Source organism: Coffea arabica, chromosome 7e (genome assembly GCF_036785885.1).
Source record: "Coffea arabica cultivar ET-39 chromosome 7e, Coffea Arabica ET-39 HiFi, whole genome shotgun sequence".
In the NCBI taxonomy this organism is placed as follows: Eukaryota; Viridiplantae; Streptophyta; class Magnoliopsida; order Gentianales; family Rubiaceae; genus Coffea; species Coffea arabica.
The window spans coordinates 10,573,042-10,593,368 of record NC_092323.1 but is presented as its reverse complement, the minus strand read 5'-3'; the positions used below and the strand labels follow the sequence as shown (position 1 = coordinate 10,593,368).

Below are 20,327 nucleotides of genomic sequence, written 5' to 3'. Positions count from 1 at the left end.
GATAAAAGAAACCAAAATATCGAAAAAGAACCTATATCATCACATGCACTCATTTTGTTTTACTACATGTATTATTGCTATGAGTCTATGACGACACATAAATTCTATTCGAACAGCAAATGCACTTAAAAATTCCCTCAAGGGTAGTAATAAAAGTAACAGCCTCGTAGATTAATATTGCTTGTGAAAATAATTTACTTTAGACTTTGTTAAACCAGAAATGCTATTGCTATTTTCTTGCGTCTAAACAATAATATATCCTCACACTTTTATGCTAGTGAAGCAAATCTGCTGTAGAGTGGGATTTTGCCGTTCTTGTTGGACTGGGAAATGCAATACTCTACGTAGTGTTGAAGAAGATTGAGAGAGATTCCAAAAGAGGCTTGGGTTTATTTTGTAATCCTGAACTGGGAAAAGAAACATGATGGAAGAATTCCCTAAGTTACTAGTACATCATTCATCTCTGCATGGGATCTGGATTTCAGCCAAATCCCAGCGCTGGGCCGAAGAAAGAAAAAACAAAACCATCCGCAATCTGCATCAAACAGCAAAGACACTACCCGCACTTTTGTTGGCTTCTAAAAGTGAAAAACATATCTTGATTTAGCCTACGCTGAAGCTGCCTTCACTTTCTCAATCAAATCAGCTGCATCTTGAACAGTTGCAACGTTTTCAGCCCCACTTTCTCCAATTGACACTCCAAATTTCTCTTCCAGGGCCATCATAATTTCAACCTGTTCACGTTTCATCAACAATAAAAAGTCAGAATCTATCGGACTTTTTCCCCCCCCTTTGAAGGAACTGATTGGAGATTCAATTGCAACATGTTTGCTGTCCAGGTCAACGGTCTTACCAGCTCAACTCAGATAGCTACAAGAAACTATTCAATTCAAAAAGACATATATAATATATAATGAAATACATATTGGTTTTTCAAGATTTTTGCCATCAAATTGTAATTTGAACTTACGGTATCAAGAGAATCTGCACCTAAGTCAGCAAATTTGGTTTGAGGTGTCACGGTGGCCTCGTCAATGGACAGTTGTTTTGCAATTGTATTCTGGACAATTTCTAGAGTTTCTGGTTGAGCCTGGGGAAGAAAAGCGGTTGTATATACGATCAGTGCTCAGGTTATTTAACTGTTGGGAGGTGTTAAGCACTTAAGCTAGGCGATTAATAGTAGCAATTAGTTAAAACCTACAGCTGAGCATGAAATTCTGGTTTTGAGACTACGAGAAATTGGAGATGATTTTGTTGCTGCCTTTGAGATTTGAATCTTAGGCACAAGTCTTAGCCCACTTGCTGATGGACCACACTGCAATAATTAAGGCAACAAGCAAAAAGATCTCGAAATCAGATTAATGGCAAAGATCAGCAATTAGTGCTAATAATTAAGCAGTAATTAGTGAATGGAGATCGTGGAGCTTACAGTGCTGGAGAAACTTGTTTGCCTGATGGCAAATTTTGCTTTAGGAACAGTGCAGAGGAAGGTGGCTGATGGGGCAGCTGAAGCGGAAATGAAGGAAGCCATGTGAAAATGTTTAGAAAAGAATGTGGCAAATTATTAGATGATTGAAGGATAGTCCTCCTCTTTGTGATTAACAATAATGCGTAAGATATTTCAGGGAAAAAATAAAACAATAATGTGTAGGTATTGTATTGAAAAGAGTCGTTCTTTGTGTTGTATATATATAAAGAAGGGTTTATGATGGAAAGGGATTAAAACCCAAGGGCGATCAAAACAAAGATGCCAGCATTTTAGCCAAATTGAGTGGCGGTCTTTCCCATGTCTCCTGTCCTCGTGCTCTTGAAAACCTCCACAGACCACCCCATTGTGGCCTGACCCTTTTGCCTTCGCATGCTTAAAATGTTAAAAAATAAATAACACGACAATTTTTCTTTGATTTTATAAGTGTTTCTAAACATCACGATGGTACGAGACGAGTGAGGATATGGACGAGAGAACAGGTAGATAAATGCGATGTACAATGTGCAGTCATATGGAGTAACTATTATTGGGTCGAATAACTTTCTGTGTTCATTTTATATTCCTTAGTAGGACAAGATGTTGGTTGAGGGAGGTCAGGTCTAGCTCTACTGATTAGATACATCTGCAATAGCCCCTAACACTTCAGGTACTTTTGGGACAAAAGTTTGCTCACTAATTTCCCGTAATTGCAATAGGTCTTAACACTTCAGATACTTTTGGGACAAAAGTTTGGTAACTAATTTTCCGTCATGTTATGTAAGAAGTCCAATTTCTGATAGCTTAAAAGTACCTTTTGTTAAAAGTACTTATTATGTCTGAAGTGTTTCATTGTAAGCCATCGCAATTTCAAACGGGGCTTAATCTTGAATTTGACTCCACCAAGAAAGTACGTGAAATCCCATTATTTATACTCTTCAACAAAATGAAATGTGCTCGTCTCAACTTATTTCACTTGAAAGAGTTGTGCTTGCACATATATAATTAGGAGGGTAGGAAAGGGTGCGGCTTAGGTTTGAATATCTAAGAACATAGTAGGGATGTAATCGAGTCGAGTTGAACTCAAGTATCGCCATACTCGAACTCGATTCGACATGCAAGAAGGATGTTCGAGCTTAATCTCGAGCTAGTAGTATTATTGGAACTCTGAGTTCGAGCTCGATGATTGCTCATAGTACTTGAGCTTGACTTGCATTGGCTCGAGTTAATGCGAGCCTTATCGAGTTTGAGTCAGAAAATTTTATTTTCTTGATAATTTTTGAGCAAAAAAGATATTTATTATCCTTTAAAAATTTTCATATGACTTGAAACATTTCGTAAATTCAACCATTTTTTTGGACATAAGGATAATTTAATAATAATAATATATTAAAGAATTAAAATTTAAAACCTCGATAAGACTCGACGAACCTTTGAATATAGCATCTGGATACTCGAATTCGACTTGCTCAGCTTATCAAGCTACTCGAATTCGACTCAAAGTCGGTCAATCCAAATCCGAGTCAAGTTTTAAGTTTGGTTCGATTACAACCCCAGAAGATAGTCGTAATAATTCATACCATATCAAAATGCAAATGCTGTACTCCAATCAAAACCGCAACCCAGTGCAGAAATAGTCCAATCAAAGTAGTCCATCGGCCTTTTTCCGAATATCAATCTCAGAGCAGGAAGGAGAGACCCGCCCCAGCGTTTTCATAGAACAGTTCCGATCCTATAGAAGACAAGAGACAAGCCAACGTAGCCACTTGGCGGCCCATCTAGGTTGTCTTTTCATAATTTGTTTTTTTTTTTCCCTTTTCTGGCAAGACATGAGATGAAGGCAAATGTATCAGCAGGCATGTATCTGGTCTAAATGTATGCTCCTTGCGAGAAAAAGAATTTTGGACGAGCATGCAACGGATTCAGACCTTTTTCAATTATCGGTCACAATCTCAATACGAAACTACTCCAAAAGCTTTATACTCTGTTTGAGTTTCCTCAAAAGTCTGGGGCTAGAATTGTGACGCTATCGCATAAAAACAAGTTTGCGACAAAAATATTAATGCATGCTTCCAAAGTCGAGTACTCGATGTTGATAGCATCTAGAACGAAGAATTTGATTTGTTGGTATAATGACATTGTACCTTTTCTTTGTTAAAATAAAATACTCTACTTTTCATTATTTAATATATTCCAATCCCTATACAAACGCAGATTCATGAATACAGAAGGATTAATGCTAGAGATTACTGATTTATTCTTTACTAGGTAACCAAATGAAAAAAAAAAAAAATTTTTTTTTGAGAATTCAAGATCTTACACTCAAAAAAAAAAAAAAAAAAAAAAAAAATTTCCGTCTAAATTGACGATCTATTTGCTAGCTTTTACTTTGTGCTAGCTAGTCTAGTCAGTCAGTCTTGTTTCGGTTGCTGACCATTGACCGACTACTAAACGAAATCCCAATTCTTTTGTCCAAACGCCATGGTTGGGTGACACTGGGAAATTTCTGCGATGCCACCTCACTCAATTCTCCATGAATGGTTTAGACACTTGGAAGCCCACAAATCAACATTGGAAAACAGGAACAGATTATGTTCCAAGGCGTTGAAGCAACATATTTCTGAACAGGAAGATTCAACTGATTGCATCATATATTTCCTTTCTAGCATGCAAAGGCCAGATTCAAGAAATCTAACAGTCAATTAACTCAACACCTGCCTCAGAAGAAGACCCAAAAAAAGAAAAAAAGAGGTGTGTGTGTGTGTGTATATATATATGGTTCAAGAACTTAGGCCATGCACCTGGCTTTCTGCTCCTCCTAAGTTTTCTTTGGCGTCAATTGTTGCAGAATGCACAGTGCTTATAACTCCTGCGAAACTATAATATAATTACTTTCTCTAACTTTTGACTTTAAACCCATTATGTGATTACTTTTGTTAACAAAAATGACTCATTCCACGGTTCCCATTTCCTTTTTTCCTACTGTTGACTAGTGAAACACGCGGGTATACTTTGGGAATTGCACTAATGCATTCTTTGGAAAATAAAATTCAAAAGAGAGAGAGAAGTTAGGCAGAGGAATTGGATTTTGATAATCACAATACCATTATTGCCTTTTTAAGTTAATTAACTGGCATAGTACTGACATATATATATATATGATTCTTTTTCATTTCTCTTTTTCCTTTTCTTACAGAAGTAAGAAATTGTTTAATTAAACCTAATTTCAAATATAACTTCAAAAGCCGGCAACTTTTGAGGCAAACCTGGGGACTTAACTACCCAACCCTTAACTCCCAAGAACGATGTGGGATAGACAGAATAGAGAAGCCTGTAAGGCTGCTACTACTAAGGGACAAAGACCTCCCACAAACCTCAGAAACCCCCTGCAACGTTTTTTCCTTTTTCCTTTGATTCTTTTTCATTTCTCAACGGGGCAAATTTTTAGCTCCATTGCCGACCTTTCCTCTTCTCGTCATCTACCAACAACTTTTTCTTATTCATGAAGCTTTAGTAATAAACTTATGAGACGTTGCTTTTATAATCTACACCTGCATCATCAATCAATTTAGTATTACGACTATCCGCTTATCTGCTACCATATATGATATATGACAAAGACAATCTATCTACAAACATTTCTTTATGTTTTTTGACAAGTTGTGTTGTGTCCTTCGTAATGAGTTTGCTGCATTCTCAAGAATTGTGTCGTTACAAATTTTATGTCCTAAATATATGCATTGTATATATGCAACTGAAAATCAATTCATGGCAAAGTCAGCTACCCTAACCACCAAATTTGAAAATTGTAGGGTTCGATTTTCCCTTCAAAAACAGTCTGAAATTGGTAATGGTGCTCTCTGGCTCCCATTCTGCCTCCCTCCCTCCCTCTCCATTCATTTAAAACTGTTGGTATCTGGCTCCACTCTACCAAAGAATCTTATAGGTTTAAAAGCCAACATAAATTTACCTAACTATGTTACCTTTTTCAAAAACAAGAGCAAATTATACGATAATGCCAATTGAAAGTCAAACTTGTTAAACATTGATTAACAGCGTATCAGGTTTGCTCCTCAATTGATTAAACCACTTGTGTATTGCATGGCGAAACATGACAACCCCATTTTTCTCGCTTTGTTTTACGCCCATCTAATCTTACAACAACTCTGGTCACTTGATTTGTAAAAGGACACTTTTTTTCCGCAATCCTTCTTTTCCTTGTCCCCCCGATGCCTACGCTGATTATTCCTCCCCCACTCTCCCTCTTGTATACATTAAATAAATAAACAATTGACTTGAATAGCGATTAGTACATTAACAAAGCTTATATATATATACAAAAATAATCCAGTCTTTTCCACATTGCAAATCCCTCCGCGTTAGACCATTTAAGATCAGCCTTCAAAACCTATCCATCATTTTCCATCTTCTTTCCTTCCACCACAACAACTTGAAATCATTGCCTAGCTAGCTCGCCCTTCTTGGAAAACTTCTTCTTCTTCTTCTTTTAAATTCATAAACCATTTTGCCTTAGAATTTGGAAGCAAATTTAAGGGCTCTTCTTCGTTTCTCGAAACCATGAGACATATGAGGTATAGTAGAGTTGGAAGCAAGAAATCAACGACATCATCATCATCTTCGGCTTCTTCTTCATGCCATGGAATCCGAGGTTTTCGGATAAATCCCAGGAGGTTTTCAGTTCAAAGGTTGCGTACAAAGTTCTTGTACCTGTTGAAGCTCTTCAACAAGTGGAGATTTTCGTATGGAAATGCTCTTCGATCAATGAGAAAAAATCTAACGAGAAACAGCAGCTGCAAGAGAAACAGCGGCAGCGGCAGAAAAAGTTTGGTAGTGATGAAGGAGGTCCCTTACACTTATACCATGGGTGATAGCAGCAGACTAAGATCTTATGCACGTACAAATTCGTTCTACTCTGAAGCCATTGCAGATTGCTTGGATTTTATCAAGAGGAATTCTCTTTCCATGGACGAAAATCCAGTGATCAGCCAAAGATAGGAGGGAATCCGAGGATCCCAACAAAGTTTCGAACTCAAAGATGGTGCAAAGCACAAGATAGTGGTTTTCATGTTTTTCCCCCACTTCTTTTGGACCAGTGATTTTTCCCATATTGTTGGCTGCTTTCTTTTTTAACTCTTTGTTTTGTATAGAGTAGAAATCAAAAGGCATATAATACATAAATTCTATAGCCCCCCCAAATTCTATAGCATATGTGTCTGGGCTGTGAGTTCTTGATTTTGAGCTGATAGTTGTATAATTAGTTTTCTTTGTAATATTTATGAATTGTTTTCCGGGACAAGTTAAGTTCTGCTTAATTGTCCTTATGTTTCTCTAAGGAAGGCTAGCTGGAGATGCCCTTGATGGAGTTTTATGTAAATAAAATTTAATATTAATATGGTAGAGAAAATCTCAGATATCAATTTTGTCCTATTTTCTGATGTTTATGCAGATGATGTTGGATTGGAGTACTAAATTTCATTATTCTTTTTTTTTTTTTGTTGGTGTTTGGGGGGGGTGGCAATCTTGATATGGGGAAGTTTCTAAGTAGGTGAGAATGAAGATTGAAAAGATTTTCCTGACCACCTAACCCAATGCCATTGTTTTGACTCTCGAAAATTACAAAAAGAGATAGAAAGAGAGGGAGGAAAAGGGCGGTGAGAGAAACTCCGTTTTGGTTGGAGTAGAAACCAAAAGCGGCTTAACATTTCAAACTTTGGGAAAGTTCACCTATTCTAATGTCTTCATGATGAATACTAAAACACTTTGGTTTTTTTTCTCTTTAAAAAAGAGATTTGGTAAACAGAAAATTAATTAACAGCTGGACTGGACCCAATGTGTCTGTCTAATCATTTTGTGAAAATTTTCTCGATTTACTTACTTTTTTCCCTCCTTAATTACTCTCTGATTTGACCCTCATTTGGTGGGATGTTTTGGTAGGAGCTATTCTTAGAAGCATCAAGATTGGATTCCTTGTACATCGCAATGAATTTTGATTACGAGTATTTGCTCCTGAGTTTTGGCCAACTGGTGCATCACCCTCCCCGATGGTTGGATAACTACTATGGAGCAACTTTGTCCTCTATCATTAACTAAGAATTGGAGTAGGTTTGGACTTTGGACTACAAGAACTCAGACACAAGAAGCAGGCAGTTGTAGTTGTCCTCTTTACATCAAGAATAAGATATCATTTAATTACCAAAATCCTAGTGGGCATAAAATAAACAAATTAGCACAGCTCAAATTAGCCCGCATATATATACATATATATATATTGCCAATAACGATAACAGTTTGTATAATCTGTTCTAACCTGATTTAGAAAGAGGGGGAGGGGGAAGCCACAAATTAGCCTGATAATAGTTTGTACAATCTGTTCTAACCTAATTTAGGAAAAGGGGGAGGGGGAAGCCACAAATTAGCCTGCATATGATACGGCAAAAATTACAATTCAATAATATTACTACAAACTAACTCAGACAAAATTTGAGAAGAAACTCACATTTAGTTAGATTAAACCCATAACCTTTTTTTATAAAATATTTTTTCTTAGCTCAGAACTTAGTTGAGTGCTCATACTTGACCATCAAGCCATGATGATCCCATCGACAAGATTCAAAAGTAGCAATAGAGATTGCCACAATTTACATTGGTCACAAGACGAACTGATTGCGAGAAATTGAAAATTTTAAAACTTTGAAACTATATTCCAAGAGCTGCTTTATTTTTTTTAAGATTAAATTAACAGTAGTATTTGGTTTCTTACAACAAAAAACAAATGGAATTATAAGAGATATCTAAAAGTGCATTTCCAATTCCCCACCCGAAATTATACTAATAAGTAACTACGACAATAGAACTTGTAGTAGTCATGATTAATATGAAAATGTTATGATGTTTTTACTTTTAATCCAAGGCCATGGCCACATTACAATCATTTAGCTGTTCGAGTAATATTTCCTCAGCATACATACTCTGCCATTTGTTTTGGTGAGGTCGTAATCGATTTTGTCTTTTTCTAGCTCGCATCATTCATTATTTATTATTATTATTATTATTATTATTTTGTCAAAGCTTGCATGATTCATTAAAAGTACTACGGTTTGATAAATTACATTGCTTTTTTTTAGAGAATTGACGAGTTTTATATAACAAAAATAAGAATTTACACTCTAACCGTCAACTTTTCTCTCTTTATCTTCCTCTACAATTCTTAAAAATAAGAATTTAAGTCACATGGCTTTGCACACGAAACATGAAACTGGTACCGTTACTTTGGGCGACTTTGAAATGCTGCATATTGACATTGAGGCCCTGTAGTAGACCCAAGCTTAATTCTTAATAGACAACTAATCGAAACGGCCCAAATGGCTGAACTCAAAGTCGATCTCACCCATGGATCATGTTCAATCCATTTAATTGAGGGCTTTTTTAAAATAAAAAAAAAACTGTGATTGTAGGCTACTTCAGTAAATAATTTCTTGATACTAGGAGGCATGGACCGCGCGTTACGTGGTGACAATTTATCATGAATGCCCATAAAGCATTATAATTTGAAAACTAAAAAAGAAATTGACTTCGTTAGATGACACAAGCCAATTACTAATGAACATCAACAACATGACAAGCATTTCAAAATCTTATATACGGCCTCAAATCATCACAAACTTGTCAAAGAAAGCTAGATACATATAGTATGAGAAAACTTGCACCCTTTTCACATAGGCAGCATATACAATTTGCCTTAGTAGCTAAAAAGAAGACTATTATGTTACATCTCTCTATTTTGACACTTGCTATAACAATTACATGCAATAGAAATTCAAAACAACTATGAGTTCACTCTTCAGTCGCCATCAGCAACACAAACTGAGCCAAATTGCACTTGAGCCTAGGTTTTGAATGCCTTAGAAGTCCCATGATAAATCTACACAATGAGCTTTCTCCTTTTTAGATGTAAGTATAAGCCCATCCTATTAAAATTACAATAGGGAACAGTTAGTTATCATCCTATTTATACCAGTGAAGAACCAAAAACACAACAAATGAAATCAAGGTTTTAAGAAAGTAAAAGTTAGCTTGGAATCTATGAAGCCTGACCATGTAATGCTCAATATAAATACCTTCAATATCATAGTTGAAGCCCCAACCAAGTTTTTTCCTTGTTGAGAGTGTAATTTGAGTTACAATCATGAACACCTAGTGCAATGTGGATGGATGGCTTCAAAACTGAGAACCATATCGGCCATTTCATTAATGCCTACCATTTCATCCCTACCACTAATAAAATTGAAGAATATTAAGTTAAGATTAACTTTTAAGTTAATAGGGAGAATTATAGTGTGTATACTCAACCAAGCATAACCACACAGATACATAATCAGTATTCTTAAATAGAATTTCACTTCAATTAAATAATATAGTGTATGCTCAACCAAACATAACTACACAGATATGAACCAAAGTTGGAACAGTAGAACCCCCTTTGACTCTAAGTCTTATATGTTGAAAGTCCAACTCAGAGAAAAAAAAATGGGAAAAGAAATGGCTAGACCCTCTTTGGCGCTTGGAAAATATCGATATCACCTAAGAGCACCTTCAATGCACGCAAAAATAATGTTATAAAATTGGTAGACTACAGGCATTGAATCAGATTCACTAAACTTCACATTCATTAACAATTTCTTAATATCAAAATAAAGGCATGAGTTGAGGCATAGAAGAACCTAACATTCTTTGCTAGTATGTGCATTTAAATAAACCTAACCAATGGCATTTAACCAACAATATATCACCTCAACCATAGAAAATGATCTGTGTGTACCTCTATATATTATAGTCCTTGTGTTCATCTCCTAATATGTATATGATAACCATCGGCATAACAAAACTTCAGTAATCCTGCAACATTGTAGACCTGTGAATTAAAAATTCATTAGCTAAAATGAAACCTGCATTTTGGACATACATGAGCAAATACCTTGGCCTTGCATTCAACAAACCAAAAAATTAGGTTGAGTGGCTATCTAGATTGAACCTAAAATTGGTTAGTAAAAGACCAAAACTTTAGAGCATGAACTAATTAAGTGACAAAATTGTACTGCTGCTACTTTAGTTTGAAAATCTGGAACAACTTGTAATTAAAAAAAAAGCATGTTTTGTAATTAATCTTATAAGTAAATAACACCCACATGTGCTGTTATCCTCCTGCTCATAGTGAACACTTATAGTGAGGAAGTTTAAATATGTCTCTAGAAAAGCACTCTCTAAGACGATCATAGACTTATCTCACTGGATTAAAAAAAAGGAAAAACAAAATCAAGGCACGGTTCAAACATCAGTAAGAAAAAAGATTAAAAAAATGGTCACAAGAAACTAACGCCAAATACCAAAATCTGCAAGCAAATTGGACACCATCTACCGTAGTCTCAATACAGCTAGCCTACAAGGCACATTTATATAGCAATAAATCAAGAATTCCTGAACTTTAGAAACACAAAATTGGCATAAAACTTAAAACACACAAAACCACAATCATTCAGATCAGGTGAGAAAGAAAAAGCAAATGAACATAAAAAAATGAACTCAAAGAAAAAGAAAAAGAATTTAACATAGGGAACAAACACCACAGGCCAACCGACACATTAGATTTGCCTATCTATCTAATCTAATGTGATTCAATAGAAAATGAAATTAAACATATGCAAACTTAGTAAAAAGAAATTAAAGTACATTGCAAGTGCTTCAATCAATTCATGAAAATAACAGTCCATTTTGATTGACACCAAATAAAAAGCTTTTAAGAGAATTACTTCACCTGACATGGAGAAGTCAATTGTACAAGCGTGCTTAAGAGCAGCAGAGGCCGAATGCATAACATGACCAAAAGAAAAGGGAAATGCTTTGGAATAAACAAAAGAGGAGGAACGAAAAAAACAATGCATAAAGTTTTACCAATGTAGAGTTCATATATTTGTGTTGGAAGCATAAGATGTCATGATGTTATAGGCACATTAGCAAACTATCTCAAAAAGATAGTTCCTAATCATCCAATGGTCGACGACATCGCAACAAACGAGCTTTTAACAAAAAAAAAAAAGCGAATAAAGTATAAGAGACATGATAGCTAAAGGGCAAAAGAAAAGAAGACTTTCATCCATTTCATGGACTAAACCAGATTACAAAAACAGAAAGAAACTTTATCAAACAGCAACTAAAAACATAAAGACTATTTGAATGGGGAAAAAAAGATCCAAAGGTAGGAAAAAAAAATCAAGTAAAGTATCAAAGACCGTGATAGCAAAAGGGGCTAAAGAAAAGCACGCTTCCCTCCAACGCATCAATTAAACAAAATCCAAAAAAGACAAAAGCTTTATCAAGCAACAACCAAAATCAGCAAAATTTCTCCAACCAGAAAAAGATACAGAGTATCAATAGGTAGGCCAAAAAAAACCCCAAACAATATCACAGAGCATGGTAGCAAAAGGGTCAAAAAGGGAAGCAGATTCCCCTCCAATTCATGAATAAAAAAAATATCCAAAAAGACATCTAGAGATAGGAAAAGAAATTAAATGCAACAAACTCCTAACCTCTTGTAATTAATCAAGTTTTTTTAACCCACAAACTCCTAACCTCTTGTAATTAATCACATTGCTAACCATAGCCACTTTTGTTTCAAACAAAATTCATCAGAAAGCCGAAGTCATTTTAACACCGTTTTTTTTGAAGTTAAGAATTAGCTCAACCCAAAAAAACAAAAAGGAAAAACTCTGGAGCAACTCTGTTTATTCTGTTTCATTAACGTCACGTATCAGTAATAGAATTATACTAACTCAAGAATAACTAAGGAACGAAATCGAAATTATAAGTCAAAAGCAGCTGAAAAAGCAAATTCAGCCCAAAAAACAATATTAGTGTACATTCCATAGGACCAAATTAAAATAAAAATGACAAACTGTAGCTGCAGAAAAGAACTACATAAACCAAAAACAAGTAAAGGTAATCAATCCCCACCAAAGTAACCCTTAGAAATTAGAATGCTTCCCCTCCGACTTCTCTCCAAAAGGAAAACAGATTTTCTTCCAATTCATCAAGTAAACCATAACCCAAAAAGACAGAAACTTTATCAAGCAACAGCGAAAGAAGCAAAACTTATCTGAATGAAAAGAAAGCCAAATCATACAGAGATAGGCAACGGCAACATACCAAGAACAGAGAATAAGAACAAAGAACAGAAGAGCTTATTTTTTTGGGCAAGGGGCAGTTCCTTTTATTTTTTTGGAGCGCAAGCTATAAAGCAAAGGGTGGGGGAGCAGAAGGGGGAAAAAATGCAACAGTGCACAGACCAAAAGCATCATATGACAAAACATACAAATACGCATGAACAGGAGGGAAAAAAAACAGAGCAAAGCGGAGAGAAAGAATACCAAAAAAAAAAAATGAAGCTAAGAAGGGCAAGATCACCTTAGGCGAGAGAAAAGGCAGAAGGGCTGCGTTCGTGGAGGTGAAAAGGTCAAAGATGACGCCTCCTTGGCCCGCAAGGAAACAGTTTCAAGAAATTACAAGAGTAAAAAGATGGTTCACATCAGCGGCGAGCATAAGCTATATAGCAGACAATTGTAGTTCATTTGTCGAAGCCACCAAGACACACGGCAAGAGGACGATTCAAAATACCCACAAATGAACACGTAGCTAGAACCGAAAAATAGAACAGAAAACAAGTCATCTAAATACACAAAACGGAACACAACCTGTAAGAAGGAGTCCCAAAGCAAGTAAGGAAAAACAAGGTGAAAAAAATACAGAACCAAATCAGTGAAAGAGCAAGCTTGCAGCATTTCGAAGAGTGAAATAATAGATCTAGAGTAAACAAAGAACCACATAACCGAAAAGAGCAGGGTTGCAACCTTCCGGAGAGCAAAAGATAGTAGATCTAGAGAGCATGAAGGACCCGAAAATCGGAGAACTCCAAAAAACCCACAGGGAAAAGTCGCACAGAAGACGCAACTAACCGTAAAGGAAGAAGAAGAAGACTCACAACGAAGGAGGAGAAGAAGAAACGAACTGCAATGGCGGTTGATCTAGACAACCGAAACCCTGAGAACGCGAAGGATAGAGGTTCGACGGGCCTTTGGCGGCTCGAGAAGGGAAACAAAGAAAATAGGAAAAAACATCAGTTTCAGGCGAAGGATCAAGCAGAAAGGTTACAGCAAAGTATGCATCTAACCGGAAAGGAAGAAAGACCCCAAAGCCACAGCTCTAGGTCAGTTAAGCTAGCCAACGAGCGGCGACCATACCAATGGTGGGTGACGCCGAACCTGGGAACAGCGAAAACTAAACAACAACGAATGAAGAGAACCGGATATCTTAGCAAGCTCGTGCACCAGGGCGCAGAGCAGGCGAATAAGCAAGAGATCAGCATTGTTCAAAAGAAGTAGATAGAAAAGGCAGCGGTAAGAAAAGCGACGTGATAGCGCCAGATAGAGAAAGAAGCTTTTAATGCGCAGCAGCAGGTTTAGAAACAAGTTTTTAATGCGAAGCAGCAGAAGGCACATGGGGTACCGGCAGAAGAGAAGAGGCGCGCAATGCGCGAAGAAAACAACACTCTCAATCACATGTGCGGCACGTGAGAGGACGACGAAAACCTCCAGGTCACCACAGCACTTCGCTCTTTATCTACTTATGTTGAAAAAATACTGTTCATCGTGTGTTTAGATAGGAGATTATTTGAGATAATTTTTTTAAAAAAATATTGCACTACTTTTTTTATGTGATGTACGTATGTGAGATAAAAAAGAAATTATTGAAAAACGTGTTACCGTTGATGCAAGCAAATAAAGTTGCGCAAACAAAAGTCTCTCTTATTCGTTGTATCGCAGTAACTCTCCGGAATCCGGTTGCCTCTTTGGGCCCAACTAAAATTTATAGTACTAGTTAGCTTCTCCATTAGGCATATTCCAAAACAATGTAGAGTGAAAGTCAGGTCAATTTTAGTGTATCAATAAGATAAATAATTTTTTTCAAAAAAAAAAAGATAAATAACTCATACAAATCCAATATCGGCAGAATATGAGTAGCAGCAGTAGTAGTAATGTACATAGAGCGTAAAAATCGTCTGAAACTCGTTTTGGATCATCACTTTTTTGGAGTTTTGTAAAACAAATAAAAAAAATACTATATTGGATGATTTTGATGTATGCAACGTAAAAAAAAGTAATTAAAAAACATATTTACAGAGTAAAGAAATGATTGAAAAATGTGTTTACGAAAAACACAAAAAAATTTCTGTAGAAAACTACAATCCAAACAAATTTCCCTCTCTTTACTTCTTCTTTTCTTGCACCAGAAGAAAAATTTGTATACTCTGCAAGAAAGCAATTGTACTTGTTTCGCATGCATCAATCATCGTGAAGGTATGGTCCGTACTTCCATGGACTAGTCACTAGAGAAAACAAAACCTGTCTTCTTCTTCTTTTGTTCATTGCCGATGGTTAATAAATTCTCCCACTTTGATCCCTCCAAAATTTTCAGACTTTTCACACCAATTTGCCGCCTAAAATTCCATTCGCACAGTAAAAAAAGCGATTCGCCCGCCCATTTCGCCCGCCCCAACCCATTCCAAGCCTCAGCATCTTTACGACCCTGTCCATATAAATGTTCTCACAGACAAAATCATAAACAGATGTCCCACAACTGTTTTCCAAGATTTTTAAACGCGCTTAGAAAAGCCCGCAACCTAATCGGCGTCGCCACCCTCTCTGCCTCCGCCACCACTGCCTCCGCCACCGGTTCCAAGATCCCTTCAATGGATGATATCCAAACCCTGAAGACGCGTCTCTGCATAATCGGGAGCGGCCCAGCTGCCCACACGGCGGCCATCTACGCTGCCAGGGCGGAACTCAAGCCCATTATGTTTGAAGGATGGATGGCCAACGATATCGCCCCAGGTGGGCAGCTCACCACCACCTCCGAAGTTGAAAACTTCCCGGGTTTCCCTGATGGGATCGGCGGAATCGAGCTGACCGAAAAGTTCCGCAGCCAATCCCATCGATTTGGCACCGAAATCTTCACTGAAACCGTGAATAAAGTCGATTTCTCGAAAAACCCTTTTACAATCTTCACCGACTCCAAGACTGTCATTGCTGATTCCGTCATCGTCTCCACCGGAGCTGTCGCTAAACGCCTTCAGTTCCCCGGCTCTTTAGAGTTCTGGAACCGTGGCATCTCCGCCTGTGCCGTCTGCGACGGTGCCGCCCCGATATTCAGGAACAAGCCCCTTGCCGTGATTGGCGGAGGGGACTCGGCCATGGAGGAAGCTACGTTTTTGACGAAATATGGGTCTAAAGTTTATATAATACATAGGAGGGATGAATTTCGGGCTTCAAAAATTATGCAGAGCAGGGCTTTGAGCAATCCCAAAATTGAGGTGCTGTGGAATTCTGTGGTGGTGGAGGCTTATGGGGAGAAAGTGTTGGGGGGCTTGAAAGTGAAGAATGTGGTGACCGGTGAGGTTTCGGATGTACAGGCTAATGGGTTGTTTTTCGCAATTGGGCATGAGCCTGCTACTAAGTTTTTAGGTGGGCAGTTGGAGCTGGATTCTGAGGGATATGTGGTGACTAAGCCTGGGACTACCCATACTAGCGTTAAGGGAGTTTTCGCTGCTGGTGATGTTCAGGATAAGAAGTATAGGCAGGCTATTACAGCTGCTGGCACTGGTTAGTTTAAAACGCTTGAATTTGTAATATGTGCTTGTAATCTTAGCTGAGAATTGCTGCTGATATATGATTTCTTTATAGCTCTATGTGTTATTTGATTCGTGGGGTTTTAAATTTGTCATTAGCTATAATTTATCTGGATGAACAATATATATTATGCAAGCAGAAGGGGGGCTTTTGGAATTAATGTAGCTCTGAGGAGATGGATTATTTGGTTATAGTTTTATGCTAGTTTAAGATGTTTGAGTTACTTTGGTTCGAAGTTGTGTTTAATACTTTGTCAAGTTTTGCTCTTGCTTTCAAGGATATGCATGGCTTCTCGAACTGAATCAAGCAGTTTTTACTCTTGGTTATAGTGGATACAATAGTGTGCTTCTCGTGTTAAACAGAAGGAAATAATTATAGATATATCACCCTTGCAACCTGAGCAAATCTTTAAGCTTTTGGTACAAACATATGTACGGTATATGTTAATTCTAAGTTCTTGTTAACCAATTATTTTGGACATGTAAGTATAGTGTGCCCCACCCCTTGGCAGCAATTGGATATGAAACCTGTTTTACTTCGTTGATTAGTATTGGATAAAATGAGGGAATGGTTGATTCTATTGTGTTTCTTTGGTTGCATGTATAAGAAAGTTGGCTTACTTTTCCTGCATTTTACAGCCTACATAGTTGCAGGATATTATGGCAGAAAGTATGGTAGATAATATACTAGGAACGATCCAATTTCTTTCAATTTTTAAATCCTTCCATGCAAACATTCAGAGGGAAGTTACTTTTATGTTCATTTACCTTGGCTGTTGCTTTTCCTTGTGTTCTCTTTAACACTTGATTTTTCCCTTTTTCAAACATCTCTATGTCATATAGTGATCATGGACTGTGTTTGGAATCCAGTTTGGTTAGCATTACAAATTTTTGTTATTGTGAATGTGTAGGATGCATGGCTGCCTTGGATGCAGAACATTACTTGCAGGAAATTGGCTCCCAGGAGGGTAAGAGTGATTGATTATACAAAGCTTCTGCAATGGAACTGATGTCAAACTTATGTTGCAAAACATTACTGCTCTTTTAATGAGCTTGAAGCACTCTTTCCTCCTAGTCTTCTTAATGACATTCCATTCTTTGAACTTATTGTGGTGGGGGTTATCTTTAGCTAATTAGTTCATGAGACATGTGAATGCTGTTACTTAATGGAAATAGCTCTATGTTGCTGAAAAGCTATGCTGTGGCTTTAGATATGAATCTCTGGCATCTTATGTACTAATACTCATTTTATTGCAATTAAATGGTTTAAGATTTTAATATTATAATGATATTGCTTCATCTGGGACACTTTTGAATTGGACTTAGTTTCTGAGGTGGTGCAAGTGATCTGCATCATTTGTATGCCATCATTTTGTTACGTTGACTTTTCAATTATGCCGTCATGGATGAAAGGATTGGCCTTCTGACAGGTTAAGCAGCACTTCGTTGTGCTGTAAGAAATTGCCATCAGCATGATATGGTTCTTGTATTTGTTTGTAACATGAATGAATCGCAATACTGTGTAGTAATAGGGCAGGTGAGTCTGGTATCGGTCATTGGTTGTTATCAATGCTTCCAGATAATTACACGATCAACTGTATCTGAAGTTTGTTTTTTGGCAGTGATGCTGAAGTTCTATGTTGCTATGTCAGTTCTTGCAATCAAAACCAGAGTAATGCCTTTCAAAGCTTTTTTCTCCTTTCGATCTACTGATCATTAGGACAGTCTCCCTTGCCGATCCTTGAATTATTACTGCAAGTGCAACTTGCACCCTTTTCACACTGCTTTGTTGACTAATTTTTCTGAAAAAATCTGGCAGAATCCAGTAAAAGTTGTCTTGGGAATTTGAAGAAGCATCATTTTGGAATCTCTAGGAGCATCTTTTATAACTTTTTCCCGTATAAAAACATAGTATTGGTTTAGAGGAATCAAGGAGAGATTTTAGAACTCATTAGAATAGCTTATATTTGAGTGCAGAATTAATATAAGAAGCTGAGTGGGGTGCTAATGGTCCTGAATAAAACTCGGTGTGTTCCAGCGGGATGATCTTTTGAGCCTATATTATTAAATGAATGTGGGCTTGGTCTGGTTACCACACTTAAATAATCGTTCAGTTTCAGTCATTTAGAACAGCAATAATCCGGTAGACTGGTGAGTGGATGTTGCAGTTCTTCTGTTTCTTCTGCTGCTTAAGCGACGGAGGAGAATGCACTCAGTTAGCCAACGAGGGAGGGGTAGAGACACGTAAAGTTAACAGAAGGCATGCATGTTTTTCCCTAGAAGGATGGAAATCCAATTAGACTTCATATACTTTTCTTGGCAGAAGTGGGAAGCGTCCCAACTACCATATGTTGATTACATGAGAAAACGTATATGCTAATGTTTAAACAAAAGGTTAAAGAGAAGTTTAGAATTGTGCCCGGCTCCTGGTAAACCAGGAGCGAAGCCAATAGAAAGATACAAAACCAAATATCAACAGGGAATTGAGGACTTGGTGATGCTACTTATCTAAAATCAGGAACTTGTATCAGGCTTGTGATAGCTCATTGGGGAATGGATGTTCAATAATTTATGTTTTGGATGCAGATATTGTGGCTGCAACAATTATCAGCTCAAGATTGTTATCCTCGAACATATGATTTCAGCCTTGGAGCCAAAGCATACGCATGCCTACCAGACGGGTTACAGATCTAAGGCTTAGCTCGTCGTCTCATCAGTTTCTTAGGCTTCTTTACATGCAACATGCCGATTTCAGAAACTATTCTGTATCATATTGTACCGAGCAAGCATTGCTCATCGTACATTGAAAAAATTGTACTTAAAGAGAGGGAGTGTATTAGTTCATCCAGGCGTGCTTTCAGGTTAAATTACTGCTTAGGCTGTGAAAGAACGAAGAAGCTGCAGCTTGCCAACGTTTAAACGCAAGTCTGAGAGGAAAGAGATCGTGGTGATGGCTAGTTGAATAAACGCGAAAAGATCATGATGTTGATTTGTTGAGTCGAATATGAACATGAAATCGTAATACAAAACACGATTTTTCAGCGGTTATAATCACTAATTGGAGATGGAGATACAATGGGGGCAATGGTTTCTTCATATCCTACCAAAATATAGTAATTTACATACACGAATTTATAAATCTCACTATTCTTCAATAAAGTATTCATTTAATTTTATTCTTGCTTTATCACTTTGACCTGTCAACAGATTAGAGGGAAAAAGAAAAGCTCATTTTGCCTCTCACATTTAAATCTAAACCAACCAGCAAAGATTTAACTTTACCTTTATTTTTCTTCTCTTTTCAATGCAATCTCATACATTTAAAAGGTATCCATATTTTTTTTTTAATCTCTCTCTTCATTTAATCTTTACATATTGAGAAAATTTGTTACGAATTTAATAGGAGAAGTGGCAAAACCCTTTATTAAGAATTTGAAGTACTACTGTAATATATCATCATGTCAAATCTGTCCCGCTGATTTGTACTTCTTGCGCCTCTGGTTATATGATGGGGCCTAAGATCATGAGAAATGGCAATGGTGGATAATTCTTCTAGTATTATCTTTTATTACTTCAAGTATTTTATTATCATCGTCCACGCCGTCTTAGCTCAGCCGGTAGAGCGCGTGGCTTTTAACCACGTGGTCGTGGGATCGATTCCCACAGACGGCGTTTGTATTTATCTACAATCCAGCTTTTGTGTTTTGGGCCAAAATAGCAAACAAAATCTGGGCCTGTATAGTAGATAGCATTTGTCTGTCTCCTATTCCTGTCTATCTTGTCTTTTCTTTGCTCATTTATGGTATTTTAAAATCCGAATTTTCCTTCTTTCCCAACCATCCAAAAAGGACCAAAATCCCTTTGACCATAAACTTTTATCCTTTTAATTTTCAATTTTTGATTGATTATACCCTAAAAATTCTTATATTTTTCGTAAATATATTTTTCAATCATTTTTTTATCTCACAAATATTAAATCGCTACTACACATTTTTCTACAAAAACATTAAAAATAGCAATTCAAACGAATCCGCGCCGTTCATTGCTTCAGTAAGAACGCAATTCAACAAACCTGTGGGTCCGGTCTTCGATTACTCACTTTGCATC

General features: G+C 37.0%; 2 protein-coding genes, 1 long non-coding RNA gene and 1 other non-coding gene across 9 annotated transcripts; 2 read left to right on the top strand and 2 right to left on the bottom strand.

Moving 5' to 3' along the window:
• Positions 1 to 368: 368 nt before the first annotated feature.
• On the bottom strand, positions 369 to 1,673 carry LOC113700406 (acyl carrier protein, chloroplastic). Its single transcript, XM_027220843.2, has 4 exons — positions 1,430 to 1,673; positions 1,202 to 1,315; positions 971 to 1,090; positions 369 to 734 (listed from the first exon to the last, which is right to left on the bottom strand). Exons 1-4 carry the CDS (start codon positions 1,529 to 1,531, stop codon positions 609 to 611), a joined length of 462 nt encoding a protein of 153 aa, XP_027076644.1. The 5' UTR covers positions 1,532 to 1,673; the 3' UTR covers positions 369 to 608.
• Positions 1,674 to 9,092: 7,419 nt separating this feature from the next.
• On the bottom strand, positions 9,093 to 13,967 carry LOC140010985 (uncharacterized). 4 transcript variants are annotated; one of them, XR_011818187.1, is made up of 5 exons: positions 13,518 to 13,967; positions 12,944 to 13,171; positions 10,305 to 10,397; positions 9,604 to 9,760; positions 9,093 to 9,453 (listed from the first exon to the last, which is right to left on the bottom strand). It is a non-coding gene; the product is annotated as an uncharacterized lncRNA (long non-coding RNA). The 4 variants fall into 4 exon arrangements; XR_011818186.1 differs by having other exon boundaries at positions 12,944 to 13,617; positions 13,707 to 13,967; XR_011818185.1 differs by having other exon boundaries at positions 12,944 to 13,608; positions 13,707 to 13,967.
• Positions 13,968 to 14,960: 993 nt separating this feature from the next.
• On the top strand, positions 14,961 to 19,217 carry LOC113702165 (thioredoxin reductase NTRB). 3 transcript variants are annotated; one of them, XM_072059225.1, is made up of 4 exons: positions 14,961 to 16,194; positions 17,132 to 17,188; positions 17,843 to 17,892; positions 18,807 to 19,217. In XM_072059225.1, the coding sequence occupies exons 1-4, from the start codon at positions 14,967 to 14,969 to the stop codon at positions 18,912 to 18,914; spliced, it is 1,443 nt and encodes a 480-aa protein (XP_071915326.1). In that variant the 5' UTR covers positions 14,961 to 14,966; the 3' UTR covers positions 18,915 to 19,217. The 3 variants fall into 3 exon arrangements, with proteins under 3 accessions (XP_071915326.1, XP_071915327.1, XP_027079000.1); XM_072059226.1 differs by lacking the exon at positions 17,843 to 17,892 and having other exon boundaries at positions 14,967 to 16,194; XM_027223199.2 differs by lacking the exons at positions 17,843 to 17,892; positions 18,807 to 19,217 and having other exon boundaries at positions 14,982 to 16,194; positions 17,132 to 17,519.
• A 602-nt stretch (positions 19,218 to 19,819) lies between these two features.
• On the top strand, positions 19,820 to 19,892 carry TRNAK-UUU (transfer RNA lysine (anticodon UUU)). The gene has a single exon. It is a non-coding gene; the product is annotated as a tRNA-Lys (tRNA).
• Positions 19,893 to 20,327: the final 435 nt, after the last annotated feature.

Coding starts and splice junctions, on each gene's coding strand:
- LOC113700406 (XM_027220843.2), bottom strand. CDS start 1,531: ATGGCTTCCTTCATTTCCGCTTCAGCTGCCCCATCAGCCACCTTCCTC. Junction 1,091..1,201: donor CCAGAATTTCATGCTCAGCT/GTAGGTTTTAAC, acceptor TTTCTTCCCCAG/GCTCAACCAGAAACTCTAGA. Junction 735..970: donor GTGCAGATTCTCTTGATACC/GTAAGTTCAAAT, acceptor AAACGTGAACAG/GTTGAAATTATGATGGCCCT.
- LOC113702165 (XM_072059225.1), top strand. CDS start 14,967: ATGGTTAATAAATTCTCCCACTTTGATCCCTCCAAAATTTTCAGACTT. Junction 17,189..17,842: donor GGAAATTGGCTCCCAGGAGG/GTAAGAGTGATT, acceptor GTTTTTTGGCAG/TGATGCTGAAGTTCTATGTT. Junction 17,893..18,806: donor TTCTTGCAATCAAAACCAGA/GTAATGCCTTTC, acceptor TTTTGGATGCAG/ATATTGTGGCTGCAACAATT.